The sequence below is a fragment of the Carya illinoinensis genome, chromosome 7, assembly GCF_018687715.1.
Source record: "Carya illinoinensis cultivar Pawnee chromosome 7, C.illinoinensisPawnee_v1, whole genome shotgun sequence".
NCBI lineage: Eukaryota > Viridiplantae > Streptophyta > Magnoliopsida > Fagales > Juglandaceae > Carya > Carya illinoinensis.
The window spans coordinates 24,962,840-24,977,965 of record NC_056758.1 but is presented as its reverse complement, the minus strand read 5'-3'; the positions used below and the strand labels follow the sequence as shown (position 1 = coordinate 24,977,965).

The following is a 15,126-nucleotide window of genomic DNA, read 5'->3' as shown; positions in this document are numbered from 1 at the left end:
AAAAAATGTATGTTTAAATAATGAGATAAAATGAAAAAATTTTAAATTAAACTTTTTAAAATTTCATTCTCAAACATCACTTAGACATAAAATACTTTTTAATTTTGTATATTCAACTTTTAGATGTAATTATTACAATTTTTATAAACTTTAAAATAAAACGTAAAAATTAATATAACTATTTTATTATTATTTACAACATTATAATATTAAAAATTCGTGCCCAAAAATAGCCCAACAGTATGTTAGTTGTTTATTTCTGTATGTAGACAATCAATTTCCGGAGAAGTAATGTTATATAAAGCCGTAGAGTACACAAACGTCGTACAGTTATTTTGAAAAAGAAAATAGTATGGTCCAGTATTAAAATATTTATTTTTTTCATGTTGGTTCAATATTTATTTATTTTTAAATGATTGTATGGTATTTGTGCACTCGCAATTATAACTATTTAAATTTATAAATACAAAAAAAATTTAAACTCATCAGAGAAGTCAAGAAAATCTAATAACTTGAATACAACTATAAGTTTTCAATAAATTGTATATATCAATATACAATATATTTATTTATATAAATATATAAAATTTATTTATTTTATATATAATGAAGCATAGTGGGTTTGGGAGCAAACAGGGGCAGGGTAGCAGGGATTGGGCCCTCGCTGCCCACCGGCCTATCTAGATCATCCGATTCTGAAAATGATCGATTGTCATGTTTGACTTGATCATCTCATGATCCTTTACACACACATGCGCTCACACACACACACACACATACATATATATATATATATATATATATATATATATATATATATATATATATATATATATATATATATATATATATATATATATATCACTTAATTTTCCACTATTATTGTGTGAAAAATTAGAATTACCAATTAATTAATCGTACTCTTGTCGGGTGATAAATTCAGGGCCCCCAAAAAGAAAAAATCTCTCTAATCAACCATCCATGCATTGATCTTTTGCAAGCATGCAATCTTCTCTCTCTCTCTATATATATATATATGTGTGTGTGTGTGTGTGTATTATATATATACAGCTAGCTGAGGCGGATCGTTTAAAAGAAGAGCTATATATATTAATTAGAGAGTGCGCACGCAGAGAGGTGGGGTTGTGCTCCGACTCCGACTCAAAATTCCAACTTTTGTCAGAGTCGAAATTGAGCTTCGATTCCAATTCCAAAAGGAATTGGAGTTCGATTCTGAAAGGAATTGGAGTTCGATTCTGATCGAAATTCGATCAAAATTCCGATCGGTGCCGGAATTCCGACTTCCGATCAAATTTCAGAATTCGGAATTCCGACTGTAAAATATGCATCTTCTTTATTTTGATAGGTTTTATCTTCTTTTAAATTTATTTTATCCTTGATTAATAAAAACTCAATTTATATATAAATTATTCTTGTTCAGTATTTCTCAATTAAACGAATAGGAATTATTTTATTGAATTGAGTTTGAATATGTATTAAGTATTTTTACTCTATTAATATTTCTCTTTTTTGTTTTTGTATGTGACAGTGATGCTAGCTTGGTACTTGAAATGTGAAACTTTAGGTTTTATTAATTTGAGGTATTTTTGTATAGATTTCATTCTTATTTTCAATTTTCTTGAAATATATAAAAGCTTGAACAGGTTAAATTATATAATTAATTAATGAATTAATTAATTTTCGTGACACAACGAGTATCAAAGATAATATTTTCAATTTTTCATTCCAAAAGGTCAAATTTGTTTAAACACATTAGACTGCATAATTAATTATTATACATAATTCAGAAAAGTCCTAAACAATTAATAATATAATTAATAGCCTATTTCAAAATTTGATTAAACAGTCCATAAAAATAAACATCTTGATTCAACCAAAAAAAAAAAAAAAATCATTTGTAGCATCGTACTTGATCATTTGAAGTACCTGAAATTAAGATAAAACAAGTATTCAATTAATAAATGTAACCAAATATTGATCCAGAAAATTGAACATAGTAAAAGTAAAATTTAATTACCATTAATACCAATAAAGATTAAGTTAATTCTAATATCAACTTATCTTTATCCATACTCCATCAGTCATCTGCAACTATACTGGATTCACAATTTCATCTATAAAATGATAAAAAAAAATAAATTAAATAGATTTATGAAATCATAAAAACAATTAAAATAATCAATAGTAAAAAAATAAGTAAAATAAGGTTACCATCTTCAAGCCTATAGCTCTCATCATCAATGCCAATGCTATTTAGTCCAAGGGGTGTATCATTGATCCAGTTCTGTGTGCAAACGAGGGCCTCCACGGTTGATGGTGACAAAGAATTCTAGAAAGCATCCAACACTCGACCTCCAGTGCTAAACGCTAACTTAGATGCAACAGTCATAATAGAAATGGCTAGCACATCTCGGGCAATAGGGGAAATGATTGAATACTTGATGAAATTAGCCTTCCACCAAATGCATATCTCAAATGCAGGGCTAGGTGCCTCGACCTCTTCCATAAAATACCGTTCAACTTTTGAAGTACACCCCATAATATTCTTCGATGCAACGAGTTGATGATACTCATTTATAATGTCGTAATTCCTACGGCGTCGAGGCAATGCACCTACTGGGCTAAAGTCATCAGAGGGAGGTGTCAGAGTCACATGTAAGGAACCCGCTGAAGATGAAGGCTGTCCACTATTTTTGTAATGGTTGCACTAGTCATCGAGATTAGTTTTAAGATCTGTAATAAATGATGCAACCTCCATTGCCCCGAGGACGGAATTTGTCCAATATTCTATCATGGCCAACTTGATTCGGGGGTCAAGGATCACAGCCATAAAGAGTAATTTATTTATCTTCTCAATTTGTCCCCAATATTTATTATATTTGGACAGCATCCTCTGAGCTATACTAGATAGAAGTCCGCTAGGCTCATTACAACCATCTTCCAAGTGGTGGTGTAATGTCGAGATTTGACTGAATCATAAGTTTGCAGTCGTGTATGCAGATCCAGATATTTTCATTGTAATATCATAAAAAAATATGCAAAAATGTGACAAAGAACACTCGTCCAATCATGTGTGTCCGGTGGACCGAGCCCCTTTCCTGCAGGCTCTAGCAAAGTATACTTAAGGCCCCCATCTTCCACCTCCATCCGCTCAAACACTTTTTGGTACCTCTGTGCCACATCCAACATCATATATGTAGAGTTCCATCGAGTGGGAACATCCAAGCATAGAGTCTATGAATGTTTTATCCCAAGTTGTTCTTCTATTGCCTTGAATTTTTTCAGCCTTTGGGGGGAAGCCCTCACATACCGCACAATGTTGCAAACTTTTGTAATGGAATATTCAACCTCTTTTAGCCCCTTAGTCACAATCAGGTTGATTATGTTAGCACAACAACGAATATGGATAAACTCATGGTCCCGGATGACATCATCTCTCACTCCCGTATTCCGCTTAAACCATTCAATTGCAGTATCATTGGCACTAGCATTGTCAACTATAATGCATAAAACTTTCTGAATTCCCCAATCTTTCAAGCAATCATCCATCGCCGCCCCAATTGATGTACCCTTATGATCATTGATTTCTTTGAATCCAATAATCCATTTTTTTACGTCCATGAACTGTCAATGTAGTGTGCTATAATACACATGTAGGAAACATTCTGTGTAGACGTCCATGTGTCAGCTGTAAATGAGACTGTCTGGCCAGTCGTCACAAACATTTGTCTCATCTCAGCCTTCTTTTTTAAATGCCTTTTCATACAATCTCACATCACTATATACCGTGACGGCAATGGAAATAGTGCCTCAATGAGTTTCATAAATTTTCAGAACCCTCTTTTCTCAATTGTAGTAAAAGGCATCTCATCTTTTCTCAACTGTAGTAAAAGGCATCTCATTTTCAATGATCAAATCGGAAAGCGCATCTCTCAACATCTTCTCACTGTATTGAGGGATGACCATTTTTTTAAGTTGCATACCATCAGTCGCAGTAGAAGTTTCATAACTTAGCGTTGTCTGAACTTTGGCCGTCAATCCCTTCACTATCTTATACCTCTGGCAACCATTTAGATGTGATATCAAACAAGCAGTGCCTTGTTTTTTTGAACGACATGCAACTTCTATGCCACAATGGTTGCAAGCCGCGTGCAGTTCTGAGAGATCACCGTCAACCTTGGTGAAATGTTCCCATGTCCACGACCTTTTTTTATTTGATCGTGGACGTGGTGGCCTGGCCCTCGCGGATGGAGGTAGTACATCCGGCTCATCCCAATACCCATATTCTCCTCATTAAATGTATCATCATCTTCTATGTTTACCGGGAGTGGGAATCGACTACTTGCACATGAAGTTTGTGTTCTGGAAGTGGGTCTAGATCTCGGTGCTAGGAATGGAATTGTGGCATCCTGATCTTGTTCTGGAGTCCCATATGGTTTTTCCTCCATAGTTTGAAATCTGACACACACACACATATATATATAAATTAAGAAGTTTATTAAAAAAACAATAAAAAAAATCTGACACATATAATAGGTGATGCAAGACTACATCTTTGAAAGAGTAAAACAATCAGCTATAGACATGCATAATGAATTCATTAAAATCAAGGGGTACTTACTTATAAGATGGTATTATTTATAATGAATTCATGGTATAATTGTAGGGGATGTGACAAGTATGGCCACCATTCCAGTTGACATGGAAGTGGAAGCTAATTTCTTGGCAAAGGAAGATAGTATTATTACTGGCATTGCACTTGTAGATCTAGTATTTCATGAGGTTGATTCTTCTCTGAAGGTATCGATACTGCACTGTATGTAGTGGTTTATTTGAGTGGTTTGCATGCTTGGTCATTCTTCATGTAGATATTATTTCAGGTAGAGTGGTCCCAGAAAGATGGAGATTACATTCATAAAGGACTTTAGTTTGGAAAAGTTTTTGGTAAGCCACGAAAAAAGAATTATCAGTAGCATACATACATTAAAATAAATAGTTTTTTAAATAAAAATAACAATGGAGGATATACATGCAAGCATACATACATACATTAATGCATATATACAGAAATATTATTTATATATGTGTATGCTTAATTTGCGCATACATATATACATGTATGTATATATATACACACATATGGATATATATATACACACATATGGATACTTCATTTGAAACCAGTTCATATTTCTTGGCGCTCATCATTTTCAACATGGAAGGGATAATAATAAGAAATACATAATCGGTTTTTTTATAGCAATTTCATTAAACTAAATAGTTTTTTAAATAAAAATAACAACAGATTGAAATCTTTTAATACATGGTATCAATTTAAAGAGGTAAAAAGTTCAGTCCAACAATTCTACACCTTAGTGAGAGAAAGAGAAGTGGTTTAGTGAAGAGAGAAAAACTAGCCTTTAACCTAAAGGCTTACACTCTGGTAAGTTAATTTTCCTACTTCTATTTTCGGTGTTAGAAAGATAAATATGTTAGTAAGTTATAATTAGCAATCTCTGGGATTAAAAGATTGAATTGTGAAGTTAGTGGGGAGTTAATGTCTTGGTTAGCATGCTTTTTGTTAAGTGATGAGTAGTTGAGTTTAAGTTTTGTAAATGTTAAGACTTTTATGACTTGAAGAGTGATTTCAATTTTTGTTTGAACTTGTAAATGTGGTATACCGTATACTACTTGGTTGTATGATTTTTTTTTTTTTTTTTTGAAAATCTTATAGTATTGGAGCTTAGAATGCCATATAGAGTTAGTATATGTATTGGTTGATGCATTAATGTTGAGCATGGTTGATTTTGAGTTAATCTTCATAAGGGTTGGATTTCTATTAATGATACAATGTTTAGGGGTTTAGAAGCTTATAAATGTATTCATAGAGGTTCGATTTAGAAAGAAAATCTTTGGAATTAAAGCATAAGCATGCTACATGATCAAGAGTATCCAAGCATATATTGAGTGTATGCTTAATTGTGTATATGGTTTTCTTTCAGTTTACCAAGTTTATTGGAAGTAAGAATCTTCAAGACGTGATTTTGATCATGTTAAGGTTAAAACTTTAGTAACTTTGATAATTTCAGCATTGACTACTCAAAAAGAAATGAATCACTAGGTGAGGTCACTGTTTGATGTTGGATCCCTCCATGGTTGTGTAGGTTCTCATTTTGTTTGAAAATTTGATCTTTTCTTACTTGAAACAAGTGAATGAATAGGCGATTGAACTTTATTTTAGAAAATGATCAAAGGATAAATTGGTTAAATGGTTGCAAGGTTAGGTTTAGGATTAATTTTCAAATAGCAAGATGTGTACATCAACTTCGGCCTATTAGCTCATGGAAACTCAATGTAATTCATTTCATTAAGGGATGCAGAAAATGGCAGATGCTGCATACCCTGCATGTATATTAGAGACAAGAAAAACTGCTCCAGGTTTACATTTGGTGGATAAGTGGGCGGTATTAATCACTTCCTATTTTTACATAATGGTTACAATTCTCCTTTAATTTGTGTAAAATTATTTTGGTTGATCTTGTAAAATTCCCTGTTTATAGGTACTTATTGGAGGAGAGCGGAACCGTAGAATGGGTTTATTCAATATGGTCTTGATAAAAGATAATCATATATCAATAGCTGGAGGCATTAAGAATGCCATTAAATCTGTTGACTTGTATTTAGAACAAAAGAACCTTCAAATGGAGGTTGAGGTAGTATTCTCACACTCACACTTTTTAAAATCCAAGTCTTTTCAATATTTTTTAGCATAGGTTGACATTGTTATGTATCTTTATGCAATTTGTTTCTTTGACTACTTAAAAAAAAAAAATTGTTAATCTGACTGATCTTTCTCCATGTTTTGCTTGAAATCAACATTTTAGTTAATATACCCTCCCATATTATTTTTGGTGAAGTTTTCCGGGATGCTCTCTCTCTCTCTCTCTCTCTCTCTCTCTCTCTCTCTCTCTCTCTCTCTCTCTCTCTCTCTCTCTCTCTCTCTCTCTCTCTCCCCCCCCCCCCCAAATGAATTCCATGTCAATAATACCCTCCCATGAATTCCATGTCAATAATACCATCTTACTTATTTTTCTTTGTGACATTTCCACAAACACGAAGCCTTCAAAGTCCAAAGTCACAAACAAACAACGGTTGAAAATCACAAACGGTTCCTCAATACATTCACGGCCAACATAGAAAATAGAACAATAAAAAATGACTAATAATAGACAATCCAATTTCCAATTATCAAATAAATAATATCAAAAATCCGGAGTAAATTTAACAGGTAGACAAAATCCATTGGGTTTTTTTTTTTTTTTTTTTTAAAAAAAAAAGTCAGAATCGGAGTCGGAATTCAAAACTAATGGTTTACCGATTCCAACTCCGTATCCGTTACAGAGTCGGAACTACTCCGATTCCAACTCCGACTTCCAAACCTTCTGATTTCATTGGAGTCGGAATCAAAGCGGCAATCAGCCGGAATCGGAAGCTTCGGAATTTTGCACACCCCTATGCAGAGGTATAACAAACGTATATACGTACGTAACACATGAGGCTGATCTGGTACTGATCTATTTCAAGAGTAGTGCTCGCATGTTGCCCAGCTTTAACTGTGTGCATGCCCGTTAGCACAAAGTTATTTTTTTAATTTTTATCTTCTCCTTTTTTTAAATCTTTTTAATATATTTAATATTTTTTTAAGATAAAAAATATATATTAATATACTAAAAATCACTTTTTTAATCATTAAGTAAAAAAAAATAAAAAGATTAAATACATAAGCGATCAAAATGACGGGTAAACTTAGGCAGCATACTAAGGGAAAAAAAAAAAAACTTCAGGTTGCAGTTGAGTAGTGAAGCATTTTCATAACACTCCACTACCCAAGCTGGCATGATCTCATATATAGGACAGAGAAGATCAACAATACTAATGAATGCATGCAAGGTGGTAATTATTTATTACTATTTCCCCTCCTCTTAATCATAATTAAACTAATCATGATATAATACATGACATAATATAACATGCGTAGTGATATCTTTACTACTCTCTTATCATCTATTTATTATTTTTATAGTGTATTTGAAAGTTTTATTTTTTAATTATTTTCTTTTGAATATTTTTTTAACATCCTTAGTTATTAAGAAAAAATTAAAAAACAATATATAATTTTACTAATAGTCACTTTCTTAATTATTAGGTAAAGAAATTAAAGATTAAAAAAATAAAAAAAATAGTAAAAGGATAGTAAGCCTATCATTATTCATATAACATATATGTGTGTGGTACCCCGCTACCTAGGGTTTGCATGCAGTATATTAATTAATCTGTCTCTTACCAGACTCATAATGCATGCTGCATGAATGTGTGGAATATTTTATGCATGAATAATTGAAGCTATTCAAGTTAGCAAACAATATCATTATATACATACATATATATATATATATATATATTGAAGGAAGTATACAAGTCATAATCAAGTAATAATATTAATTATTTAATTGGGTGATTATATATATTCTTAAAGGTTTGACCTTCATGAGTACTAGCTAGAAGCACGTTCACATATTAATAGCTTGGGGTATCGTGATGGATCTATATATCTCTGATCATGTCGACAACATGAATTATATATAGATAATGGAGTAGTCCAAAAAATATATTGATCTGATGGTTAGGTTGTTACGTGACCTTCACTTAATTACAACGGAAGCGTGCTTCTCTTGATCTTTGTATCTATTCGTAAATTGCATGATCCTCATGTGCATCTCTTCATCATCGCAATATATTTTTGGTAGACCGATCGAGCTAGCTAGCCAGACAGCAAGTTGGAGATCAACATCTCCTAATAAAAACAAAAACTTGCGAGTAGTCTACACGTATGAAGAGTTTTTCTTGTCAAATAATTGAGGTTTGGATAACGAAATCATGAAATGGTTTTAGATAAAAATTGAAAGTTGAATAAAATATTATTATAATATTATTTTTTAATATTATTATTATTTTGATATTTAAAAAAGTTGAATTATTTATTATATTTTATATGAGACTTTAGAAAAATTTTAATAATAAGATGAGATAAATTGAAACTATTTTATATCCAAATTATCTTGAAGAAAAATCAAGAATTCGACATTCTGGATGATTTTGTCTTGTTGGATTTGACATAGTATATGAAGGTAATCCTCATCTGAAGCAGTGTTTCCATTTGCTTTGTAGTCGTACGTGTCGCGCTAAAAGATCTCTAATTATGTTTTTCTATTATACCAACAAAATTAATCATATACTTTCCCATATCAACGTCGACTTTTAATTTAATTTGATGATCTCCTTCAATCCATAATTAAATACACTACAAGAAATAAGATTTTTAGATATAAAAGTTTTTAGGAATGAATTAAATTTCATCCCTAAAAGTACTTATTTAGGATGAAAATTAAATTTCATCTCAAAATATAGAACCGGTTTTACCTTCGTTCGATCAAACAAATATATGTTTGAACTATACTTTCTGGGACGAAACATAGCATCTAAAAAAAGCATTCAAACGTGCTACAAACATGTTCAAACATTATTATAATTCACGATCGAATGGTTACATAACTGTTTGAATCATAGTCGTTGTAGGAAAGAATAGACAATTGTGCTAAGGAAAGGTCAAAAATATTCAAACGAGATTTAATCATTCAAACAAAGTTTTTGGTGGAAAGTTATAAATAAATTTGGCGGTGATGGTTGCTATACTGTTTGAATGTTCCTATACACGTTAGAACAGTAATTTAATTCACGTTCGAATAATGCTGACATAACTATTTGAATAATAGTCATGGCAGGAACGTATACACAATTTTACTTGGGCAAAGTTAGAACCCGTTCAAACGTTATATTTAATCATTCAAACAAAATTTTTTGGTGGGAAGTTATAAATAAATCTAGCAAAAATAGTTGCTATAGTTATAAATCCCAAATGCACCCTCCATCGGCTCTTCATATTTGGGGAGCCATTGTGCATCTCCTTTCTTTATTTTGGTTCCTTAACTCTTGCGTATCTCATCTCTCTCGTGCCATACTTCCTACCGTTTTTTCGTCGTGTCCCCATCTGGCAGCCCCTCTAATCGTCTTCTCTTGTAACATATAGCTTCATCTACTTCATTCCATAATGAGAAATCGAAGCCACGAAAATCTTAATTCTCACAAGCATTTGTGAATTTATCCCCCCCAAAAAAATCCCTTTTTCTTTTTGAAAATATTTTTTGATTTTACAACAATTCTCAAAGGTTTGGAAATCTCATTTGCCTCATGATTTATTTACAATTTGTAGTTTTCGATTCTATTAACAATGTCTGTACACCTTCTTTTTGATTTGCATGTACAAGGTATGAAATTTCGGTGGTTTTCCAATCAATTAGCTTGATAATTTTTTCTCTCAATTTAGCCGCTAAGAATTCATCCTAGAAAATAAATGAAAATTTCTCATTTTTTACAATATTTGGTTTGTAATGGCTGATAAAATATACTCCTTTTTTTTTTTTTTGGCTTCTCTCTTTTTCGTTCAATCGTTTCAAAACTAAGCAAATGATAATTGTTTGTTTCTTTAATTTATTACTCCATTGAACATATAATTGATCTAAAATGAGTGGCGAGTTTACCTAAACTTTTTGACATTTCTTTTTCATCAAGAGAGTTTTCTTTGAAAGAAATTTGTCTCAAAGTGAGATTGTTATCTTCATAACTCTATGTTTCGGTATGCTGAGTGGTCTCATGGAAATGTAGACATGGAATTGAGTTCATAGTGTTCTACATTTTTGGGTTTCAAATCAATTTTAGATTTTTTTAGCAGTTGAGTTGGTTTTAAGATTTGGTTTTGCATCACCTAGTTCGTATTTGGATTTTTTTTGTTAGCAGTCCAAGAACTTGGGATATTTCCAAATGTTGAAACTTGTGTCTTGTATCCTTTTTTAGCCCTAATTTGATTATGATTTGGGTTTGTTGCTTATGGATGAGGGACAGAGGCAAGAAAATATCAAGGTTCCATGAATGTAATGAAGATTTCTTATATTCTATATGAAGAGATGGAGAAGTTTTACAATTTCAAATACCATGTTTCTTATGATTTTGCATATTTGTGGCTGTGACTGGGACTTTTGAATATCATCTTGGTTATGATATCCATTGTCTTTGATTTCCAATTTCTTTGATTTTCACTATATAGATTATGTGCTATCCACCGTCTTTGATTTTTGTTATTGCTCTCACTTGGTTGTGATTACCATTACTATGGCTATAATTGGTGTTATGATTGGTGCTTTAAGTAATTTACAGATTCTAGGTTTGGCATTCGATGAGGATTTTCATTGGGATTATATATGTAATTGTAAGGGCTGTGATGATCGTAGGATTGTTGAGTGTGCAAGTATAATATCGACAGCTATAGTGAATGATCATAGATCGGTATGGCAGGGTAACCTAGATGACCATCTTTATTGTGGAATTTTTACAAAGACAACTGGGATTTGTAGGCATCCTATCTTGTATTGTTTGCTATACTTGAAATTATACTATTTTGAGCATCCATGATAAGTAACTATAACCTGTTTTGGACTTTGGTTTTGTGCTATCTTGTGCTTCTTTGCTTAATTAGTTGGGTGTGCATGGGGGATAGGTTGTGATGTTGGTTGATGTGTTAGCCCCACCTGCAAGTGTTGGCAACCCCAAAATCATGTGCTCAGACATGTTTTTTGCTTTGCCTTGTGCCTTATAACCTGTTCTGAACTTTGATTTTGTGATTTTTTGGCTTCACTGGTTGGTTGTGCTGCAAAGGGGCTTGGCCCTTGTTGGTTCATGCGGCAACCCCATCACTAGTTTTGTGATAAACTTTGTACATTGTTATTACAATACATGTCTGTTTTTTTCATTTTACTTGGTGGGAGAGCCAGATTTGGATGCTCTTAATTGATGATGTGAGGAAGATAAATTAGTTTTAGACATGTTGTGCTTTCTGTTTTGTAACATGTTTTGTGTATTATTGAAATGTTGGGTGGGTGTGCATTGTGCAAGGGGGTTTTGCCCTTGTTGGTTGATTGGGCAGCCCCATCAACCCTTGTTGGCAGTAACTTTGTTGCACCCTATAATATCTATCTTTTTCCTTAGGCTGTGTTGATGTGAGACTTGAGTGGAGACAATCCATATATAGGCTGAAACTCCATGACAGGGTAACTTGGATGGCTATTATTGGCAGCCTAGGTTAGCAGCCAGAAGTTATTATCCCTCCTTTATGTCACGATTTTTTTCCCAAGCAGATTTGCAAAATGCTTTTACCATTGACCATTTAGTAACTTGTCTAAATTCTTTCCTTTTTAACGATTGTCTAGAGATGGACTCACGAGCATAAAAATATATTTTTCACGACCATCCTAACTTATGAGCCTAACATTGACCACACTTTTTTGAGTCAAACTCAACACAGTCTAGTGTTGGTGGAGGACTCTCTACCCCCATCCCAAGTGGAGGTTCTTACCACGAAGAAATCTAATAGGGGTCAACTTCACCTAAGAGAAAGACAAACTACTTGTGTCGATATAGTTAAATACTTCAACAGATGCAATCCAAGGGATTGAAAAAAAAAGCCAAACTTTGGGAGAAAATTTCTTTATACTTCAATTAGTATATGCAAAATACAACCAAGCGGACCATTGGATCCTTATTGCATTGGTGGTCAACAACTCAAAAAGTGACCAATAAATTTTGTGCAAAGCTTGCAAGTGAAAGAGTTAAACCAAAATGGCATGATTGAGCAAGACAAGGTAAACGCATCGACTATAATTACATATTGTTTTATCATATTTTTAGATAAAGACACACTAAGCATTTTTTTTTTTTTTTTGCAAGTTTGAGAAAGTGAAGCTGATGTAACAATCACTAGAGAAAGGTCAATTTATATGTGAGATTTGTAGGCACCTATTGAAGAACCAACCAAAATGGATTCAGCGTTACTCCAAAGTGAAGATCCACGATGTCACCAACCCTATCTTGTACTTTTGTTTCTGTCGATTAGGTACTTGATGTTGAGAAGGAGGATGTTCTTGACAATGATGATGTCGAATTGGAGAAGCCAATGGGAAGGAAAGCCGAGAAGGCAAAATGGAAGGCCACGGCTAGGTCAGGTGAAGACATTGTTGAGCTTTCTTAGATGAAGTATACTCTTCTTGAGGAGTCACATGCTCAAGAGAAATAGTTCTTTCATTTTAAGGAGCAAGAAATGTATTATGATCAAGAGAGGAAGGAGGTGAAAATACGGTAGGAGGACGGGAGGCTAAGGTTGAAAGTGAACAAACTTGAATTTGTCCTGTTTAAAGTAGAGAAGAAAGCGAAGAGTGAGAGGTTAGAAAAGGAGGAGTGGATCATGTTGATGAATGTCTTTGGCTTACCTAAAATACAATGTACATATTCCAAGCAAGCATTGGTTAATTTGTATTTCTTTCACTGTTTTTTTCTTTATCCTTTGAGGAAATTGTTGGAATGTTGGACAGTATTTCTCATGTTGGATGCATGTAAGTATACTTGTCTCTAGATGCATGTTGTATGAGGATAATGTTTTTAACATAATAATTTAATGTTTTTTTTTCAACATATATTATAAATAATAATTTGATACGATGAATGCCAGAATAAGTTATGATAACTTTTATAAAGAAAGTTATATCATACATATGAATACAAACAACAAGGACCTTGTGAAATAGATATTACACTAGCTCTAGACATTTTTAAGTCTAGCTATATAATTGTCATTGATGCTCAATTAGATTCGATTGGAGCTACTAATGAGTTGAATTGTCTCCATTTTGATGATGATGTTAAATGAACTCCAAAAGTTCAGTTGTATGATTGTGCGACAGTTCAAAAGGACTATCATCAACTTGTTCATACTCGAAGTCGAGATATGATTATCATTTCACTTATCTTCAATAATCATGTTATGCAAAATTGCACATGTTTTCATAATTTTTGTAAGATCATTGAATTTGAACATTTAAACTGGTCCACCAACTATTGCAAAGAGTTGTTGAAGGGCCCTAAATGCACGCTCTACATCCTTCTTGCTGATTCATGTGCTACTGCAAAATATTTCTTCTTCTACCCTTGTGGGGATGGGATTGTCTTAACAAATGTTAACCACTTTGAACACATACCATCGGTAAGGTAGCACCCCATAGTGTAGTAATTACTATTAATTGAGTAATTAACTGAAGGGCCAAGCTCAGTGAAAATAAAAGATCTCTCTAGCACTTTCATATCATTATGAGAACTAGGTAATTCTAAAAATGCATATCATATCCATAATTCATATGATGCTAGCCACTGCTTTTAAGATAATAGTTGGTTCACGACTGTGATTGGAGTATATGTTTTTCCATGCAGCCAGACAATTTTTCCACTTTCATTGTATGCAATCAATACTCGTAGCATCTCGAGAAGTTCACGTATTGACATTTGTTCACCAACAGAATACAATCGAGCAATATAATTGACATTTGAAGAGATTAAATATTCATTGGAAAAAATATTTACGATAGCATTTACAAAATTTTTGCGGTACTTTCTTCAAACCGTATTTATTCATCCAAGAAACCGACAATTAATGCATACAAAAGCATTCTAAATTTCTAAGTGCAGCAATTATTTCTTGCAGGAAAGATAAACTAAGTTATTTAATATTATCTCTTCTTTAGATGAAGTAAGGCTCGTTAGCCTCTACCTCATGATGAATAGGAAGAACAAGTTCCTGGCCCATAAGAAGTATCCTATCAAATATATTCGAGGGATATATTGATGATTCTGCAAAATATTTATGAAATAAACATTTATGCCCTTCTAAGTTATCACAACTAATATACTTATGATTTTGACGAATACAACCACGATGAGATGTTGATCCTCTGTTTTCATTAAGAACTATCTCTAACTCATTTTTAGAGCCTAAGTGAAGCATAAACTTGAGGGAAAAGAGAGGGTAAAAAAATAGAACGATCTATTTAAGAAGCGAGTGGAAAATGAGATTGGAATAAGAATTTTGTCTTAACCTGAAATGAAACT

At 32.7% G+C, this 15,126-nt stretch overlaps 1 protein-coding gene across 1 annotated transcript; it reads left to right on the top strand.

Moving 5' to 3' along the window:
* The first annotated feature begins 4,701 nt into the window (after positions 1 to 4,701).
* LOC122316256 (nicotinate-nucleotide pyrophosphorylase [carboxylating], chloroplastic-like) lies at positions 4,702 to 13,219 on the top strand. The gene is made up of 4 exons (XM_043132789.1): positions 4,702 to 4,837; positions 6,394 to 6,485; positions 6,582 to 6,734; positions 13,085 to 13,219. Exons 1-4 carry the CDS (start codon positions 4,702 to 4,704, stop codon positions 13,217 to 13,219), a joined length of 516 nt encoding a protein of 171 aa, XP_042988723.1.
* Positions 13,220 to 15,126: the final 1,907 nt, after the last annotated feature.